Source organism: Aricia agestis, chromosome 3 (genome assembly GCF_905147365.1).
Source record: "Aricia agestis chromosome 3, ilAriAges1.1, whole genome shotgun sequence".
Taxonomy (NCBI): domain Eukaryota; kingdom Metazoa; phylum Arthropoda; class Insecta; order Lepidoptera; family Lycaenidae; genus Aricia; species Aricia agestis.
The window spans coordinates 2,776,333-2,783,684 of record NC_056408.1 but is presented as its reverse complement, the minus strand read 5'-3'; the positions used below and the strand labels follow the sequence as shown (position 1 = coordinate 2,783,684).

At 44.7% G+C, this 7,352-nt stretch overlaps 1 protein-coding gene across 1 annotated transcript; it reads right to left on the bottom strand.

The window, feature by feature from the left end:
• Window positions 1–1,944: 1,944 nt before the first annotated feature.
• LOC121725265 lies at window positions 1,945–3,314 on the bottom strand. The gene has a single exon (XM_042112132.1). The coding sequence runs from the start codon at window positions 2,921–2,923 to the stop codon at window positions 2,039–2,041; it is 885 nt and encodes a 294-aa protein (XP_041968066.1). The 5' UTR covers window positions 2,924–3,314; the 3' UTR covers window positions 1,945–2,038.
• Between the last annotated feature and the right edge of the window lie 4,038 nt (window positions 3,315–7,352).

Sequence of the window (7,352 nt, the reverse complement as noted above, 5' to 3'; positions counted from 1 at the left end):
TGTGTATTGTGATTTACAATTAGTCAATTACTTATTTTTAATTACGATTTTAAATAAGTAATTGACTGTAAGTAGTTAGTTAATATACGGTCTACAACACAGAGAAATCGGCAAATTACTATTACGTAAACAAAGCAATTGCGGAAAATTAGTTGACGGATCAAAAGTACATAAAACATTATCTTATTTATACTATGTTCTAGAGAGAAAGTAGATCTACCTACCTACCTACTTTCTTTGTGTGATAGAAAACTAACACAATAAAAAAGAAGTAAGTAGGTATCTGATCAGCAAGCATGGGCGTACCCAGGTTCTGGGCCGGGGGGGGCAAATTACCCAGGTCCTGGTGCCAGGGGGGGGCAAATTACCCAGGTCCTGGGCCAGGGGGGGGCAAATCAGATTTTTCATAAGCAAGGTGTTTATAAAGAATAAAAAATTTATAATTTTTGGTTGTAAAAATATTGTATTGCAAACAATTGGCAAAAAATAGTTTTCTTAATTTTTAATTTTTATAGATAAAAGTACTAGATAATATACTTAGTAGGGACGTCAACATGATCCAGGAGGGGGCGCCCCCCCCCCCCCTGTCCCCCTCGGTACGCCCATGTCATCAAGTAAAAATTATTATAATATTATGCTAGAATAAGTGAGTAGTATTGACCTTTCCTGTTCAACAGGTAATTTAAACAAAGACAATTCTTGGTGCTATTAAATACTATTAAAACACCCAAACACACAGCAATATCTATTACTCCTGCGATTATGATCGGACATTTTTGATTCGTTTAGCCGTGGCGCGGCGCGGCGCGAGCGTGCAGCGTAAAATGTTAGCCCCGACTGGTTATGCCGAAATATTGTCCGAGATTTTGTTGTGTGCCGTGTCACGTGTGGCGACGCATTGATAGTTGATACTATGGCGCACACATACAAGCCGCGCGCGGTGCCTTTGTATGAAGATAACTTACTTCCCCTCCTTTTACTATGTCTTGGATATCTCTAGTGGCGCGGCGAGTGGCAGATTCAGACAACACGTGTATGTCAGAGTGCGATCAGCTGTGAAATACGGTTTACTAGTTTTTATGAAAACACGTTGAAAACGTTAAAAAATGCTCTGAAATAGGAAAATATGGGCGGTACGAGGTACTGTTGTGTTGTAGGGTGCAAAAATTCCCAGTCTTCGAATCGTGAATTAACGTTTTATTCGTTTCTGAGACGGAATTGGGAAACGTATCGAAATCAACATGCCGATTATTATTCATGCTTAAATCTGTGGCGGTACCCACAATTCGCCTAAAATTCCTGCATCGCGCTATCGAAGTTTCGGAGAACGGCAAGATATATACAACGTCTGAAATGACGTCAGTGGGCTTCGGCCTGACCGAGCATGCTATCTCGCTCGGTCGGAAGATCTTCCTTTTCGGCCGCCACTAACAACATTAAATTGGTGACCACCGACAAGAACACGCATCCTTCTGGACATCAATTATCATCAACACTCCCCGCCCCTCCGCACCACGTCAGCAGACATCAAGCATAACCGGGTCGCCTCGACCATAAGCCGCGTTAGAGGTCCGCGCCGGTCGAACCCGCGTCTGGCTTGAACGGGGCAGCCATAGGCTACAACGACCGGTCAGCAAGCAGAGCACGGGGTCCCTCTCCTGGTCATTGCACGCGTAGCTTCGGCCCACACCTGACAACACAAGCGCATCGAAGAATACCACAGGTCTTCGGGGGGGAGTGATGTGGCGGTACCCACAATTCGCCTAACATTCCTGCATCGCGCTATCGAAGTTTCGGAGAACGGCAAGATATATACAACGTCTGAAATGACGTCAGTGGGCTTCGGCCTGACCGAGCATGCTATCTCGCTCGGTCGGAAGATCTTCCTTTTCGGCCGCCACTAACAACATTAAATTGCGGAGCACGGAGATGTCGGCTCCTGTGTCCACGAGGAAACGTTCTCGGGTGTCGCGATCGAAGACACAGAGGCGATGACTAGTGCGGGAGACACCGACGTCCGCCACGGTCGGTGTCCGAGTTAGTTTCCCGAACTCTTCTTGTTTCTGCGGCGACACGGGGACACGCAGTTTTTAGCTCTATCTCCGAAGGTGTAGTGGTAATAACATTCCCACGAGTCTTCCTGTCCTGGCCTTGGACCACGCCGCCTTGAATGCGAGCGTGATCGCGGTCTTGAGAATGAGCGGCGACGGTTGCGATAGTGTGACCGTCCGCGACGTAACTCGGCGACTTCCAGCGTGAGCTTCTCGATTTGTCTTGCTAGAGTTTCCATGTAGGAAGGTTCTGAAGCTGACGAGGTTGACGGCGCTGGTGCGGGGCACGTTGCTGTGACGGCAGCAACGCTGGGAACTTCTGCGTACTCCACCATTTTGTCGGCCATCGCCGCTAGAGTTTCTAGCGACGACTCTTTATTAATAGAGAGTATGACGCGAACTTGCGCGGGAAGGCGGTTCATCCACTCGATCCGGAGTCCTTCTTCTGTGATCATGCCGCTTGCGAGCTCTTTCATCTTCCGCATGAGTTGCGACGGCTTCAAGTCTCCCAATTCTAGGCCGCTGACGAGTTTCTGGAAGTTTTTTACGTCTGATGTGTCGTATGTCTCTAGTAGACGCTGCTTCACCTTTTCATATTTTTTGCTGGCTGTCGGATCGTAGAGAATGTCCGTAATGTGCTCTAGATCGGTTTGCTGCAGTTGTTGGAGCAGGTAACGATATTTTTGGTCGTCGGACGTCTTCAGGGGGTCGACGACGGCTTCAAAATGTAGAAACCAGGCGCGCGGATGTTGTCTCCAAAATGGCAGCATTCTGGATTGCACAGAGACTGCGCTGATGTCACTGACGAGACCCTCAGGGACTTCAGAAGTGATCTTCATCTGTGGCTGAGTGCTTGCTCCTTGTTCGGCCATAGTTTTCTCCTGCAGCGATTTCTTCAGCGTCGGGGTTACCAGATGTAGCGGCCTTGGGTAGAGCTCAGAGTAAAACACACGGTGAAGGTGGTAATGACAATGAACAATTTATTCACGATTCTCACGCCTTATATACAAAATTGTGAAAATTAATTCCAACGGCGAACGTCAGGGAGCGCTGCAGTCGTCGTCCGGTTTGCGCATGCGCCGACCGAGGATATAAATATTCCCGGCGCACGCGCTGCACCTCAGTTCGATGCTGGCAGGTCGACGGACGGGTTCTACGTCACGGCTGCTCCGTAGAGTAGGACAGCACGATACTCAACGCGCATGCGCGGTCCCCACATAATATGAATATGCGGCGACGCACGCGCGGAGCCTCAGTGCAGCGCTCGCTGAGTAGCGGAGTGGTCTTGCGGCGCGTCGCTTCGCCATGCGGGAACGAGATAGCGCTATGCGCGGCTCTGCGTTCTTATAATGGCGGCTCTCGACATAGGCGAACGCGTTGGCCAACGCGTCTGCAGACGCGTTGGCCAACGCGTTCGCCTATGTCGAGAGCCGCCATTATGTCGAGAGCCGCCATAAGAATGGTAGCGCGCGCGCGGCGCTCAGTGTAGCGCTCGCAGGCCGGCGCGCTGGTCATGTGGGACGCCTCCATAAATCTAAATCTCGCATGAATATTTCTAAAATATCACGTGCAAATTATTTTTAATATCATTGTTTCATTATGTATAATAATATATCTTATATCTTTAAACGAGCAATTCTTGTATATATATACATATATATATATATATATATATATATATATATATATATATATATATATATATATATATATATATATATATATATATATATATATATATATATATATATATATATATATATATATATATATATATATATAATTGGAGTCTCGGAATCGGCTCCAACGATTTTCATGAAATTTAGTATATAGGGGGTTTCGGGGGCGATAAATCGATCTAGCTAGGAATCATTTCTAGAAAATGTCATTTTCATCGGATACCGAGCAAAGCTCGGTCAAACAGCTAGTTGTAATTTAAAAAACGATATAATAAAAAATAACAAATAAAATTATTGTCGGTTCAATATTTCAGAACAGACAGAATTATAGAGTATGCCGACTTAGAAATGATGTTGAAATTTTTAAATTTGACGTATTATGACGAAAATCGTCACTAGGGTTGTTAAATTGTTACCTACGAATTTAAAACTATGACATATCGCACATTGAAAACAAAAGTGGCGTTATGCAAAAACAGTAATTTTTCAGTATGGCCATTTAAAAGTTTCTGTCTAATTCTATGATCAATATTTAATGCAAATAACTGAAATATAACATGGTTATTAGTTTCACCAACAGTTTGACTATCTGGCTTTTAGTTAATTATTAAAAACATGCGAGTAATTAAGATAGTTATTTAGAAAATAACAGTTAAAAAAAATTGTCCGTATTGTGCCACTTTTGATTTTTGTATTTGTTTCCGTTTAAGAATAAAAACCCAAGTTATAGTTCATCTTTATGATAACAGTAACATAAATAAAACAAAATTATGTGATAATATTAAGAAAAAATATTTTTTTGGCAAAAATAAAGGAAGTTGCAATCAGTACAATCGAACAACAATCAATATAGAGAGTGTATGAGTTATATAAAACTATTAGGTATAAAACACCATTTTTGGGGTAGTACCAGTTGTCGGCAGCTCTACACGGGGGTCTTACGATCCATGGCCCTGTATGGAGCTCCAGTATGGGTGGAAGGCCTGAGCGCCCAAAACAAAGCGCTTTTAAAGTGTCCAGCAGATAATGGCGTTGCGAATGATCCATGGCTATCGTACAATAGCTGGTGATGCAGCACTCGCTCTTGCCTTTGGTCCCCACCCCGTCTTGGGACATCGAGGCACAAGGGCCGGTTGAGATTTATTTCCGAACAGCGGAGATTAAAAGGAGAGGGGAACGGGTGTCACGATGGCGCCGCCAGACGCGCATCATCACAATGCGTACCTGGGAAGACACACTGGCGTCTCCGACTTACGGTCGAAGAGTCGTAGAGGCGATTCGGCTTCACATACGACGATGACACACCAGAGGGGTTCCCTCACATACCGGATGGTGCAGATGTTGACCGGGCATGGCTGCTTTGGTCTTTACCTGCACCATACGGCCAGACGAGAAACGACACCCCGGTGCCACCACTGTGATCATGACGACGATACCGCACAGCACACGCTCCTGGATAGCCCAGCCTGGGTAGAACAGCGAGCGGTGCTTGTTGCGACCACCGGATTAGACCTCACACTCCCGGCCATAATCACAACTATGTTCCGGCCGAGACAAGGCTGGGACTATAGTTGCAAAACTTCTGAAAAATTCCGAATAATTGCGGAATACTTCTGGGAAAGTTTCTTTAAATTTGAATTATTCAAAATGAATTTAATAAAAAAAAAGTAATATGAATTTTTATTTATGCTGAAAAATCGTATTTTGCATCAATCATCGATCGCCGCCGCGCATAGAGCGTCGCCCGCCGGCCGCTATCACCGCTTCGCACGCGCCGACTGCCACGGCGAAATATTCGACGGAAACATTCGTTTGCGGGGTACGAATCTTTCCGCGGGGTGAGGGAAAACTTCTCCGGGGAGCATCTCCCTTCCGCACCGCCGTCGCCCGCTCGCACGGGCGAGCGAGTCGTGTGAGCGGGCGACGGCGGCGCCGAAGGGAGATGCTCCCCGGAGAAGTTTTCCCTCACCCCGCGGAAAGATTCGTACCCCGCAATCGAATGTTTCCGTCGAATATTTCGCCGGAATAATTCAATGGAAATATACGTGTTTGTTTGTGGTTTGTGGTGGTTGAGTGAATTATTTGTTCAGTGGCACATTACGTAAGTAAAATATAAATTGTTTATCTATACCTACTTCTAGGTTTAATATTATAAATGCGAAAGTGCGTCTGTTTGCCTGTCTGTCTGTTACCTCTTCACGCTCGAACCGCTGAACCGATTTTGCTGAAAATTGACATGGAAATACTTTGAGTTCCGAGAAAGGACATAGGATAGTTTTTATCCCGGAAAAATGTACGGTTCCGGACGCGATAAACGAATTTTGGCGCAACGGAGTTGCGGGCGTCATCTAGTTTTATTATAAATTAGTAATGGCCAATGGGATCGAGGATCTATACTTACCTACTTATTACTTACTTATATCCATACTATCCATACTAATATATCCTATTGTAAGTAAATCAGAATAAAAACCATAAAAAATAAACGAACTCATATGATTAGGTATTATCAAAGAAAAGTAACAAGCCGTTACCAGGCTACCAGCCGCTATTTATCGCTAGTAATGATAATAAGCCAAAAAAGCCGTTTCTCGCCGCTTGGCTAATAATGTTAGTAACCGGCATCACATCTTCTTAGATACACAACTAAAGATAAATAGTTTACAGCTTCCAAGCGCAATTTTCCTCGTTTTTTTTGACAGTTGAAATATTCCCAAAGTTTCGGAATATTTCGGAATACTTCCGAAGTATTCGACGGGAATAATTCGGAATCTTTCCCGCCAGCATCTATAGCTGGGACGCAGTGGCTACCTTCTGTGAAGATGTGATCTCACAGAAGGAGGCCGCCGAACGGGTCAGAGAAGCGGATGTGGCCGCAGAACCGGTTCGAAGACGGCGTGGAGGGCGCAGGCGCGCCGAATACGAGCGCCAGCTCCCGCCATAGATAAGACTCGGGCGACGGATTGGGGAACCCGCCGCCCATTGCACGAGTCTATCCAGTTACAGAGCGCCCAGTGCCTTGGGCCAGTGCCTTGTGCAACGTCGCGCGGAGAAGCTGCGCTGGAAGCAGATGCCGCTGATTGGGCTGCTGCAGTTTTTGTCTCAGACGGGTCCAGCGGCCCAGCACAAAGCGGAGAAGGCACGGACGGGTTTTAGTGGGTAGAGCTGCGGCCAACTTCTCGGCCGCAGCGAGTCCCACATATCCCAAAGGTCCTTGTGAATAGTTGCTAGTCCGGTTCCGGTTTAAACGAATTACCAATGCAATTCGTTTAAACCGGATGTTGAAAATTCAGGTGATAAACTGTTGTCTTTATTTGGAATAACCATCTGTAATATTCTTCTGCCTCTACTTGATAGATCCATGTCGATGACCTTAAAAAAAGGAAATAAGAACCTATTAATATAGTATAAAAAACTACAGATCTGGCATTAGATAAAACTGCATAAAAAGTTACTAAACATTATTTATTTTATTAAATAAATTTATTTATTTAATAAAACAAAACACAATATTCCTTATATTTTTATAGTATAACTGACACTATAAGGAATATTGTAGTTCTCGAATAACATAAAACATCAACATTTCAATTATTTTGATAAAAAAAACTGGCACTAAACA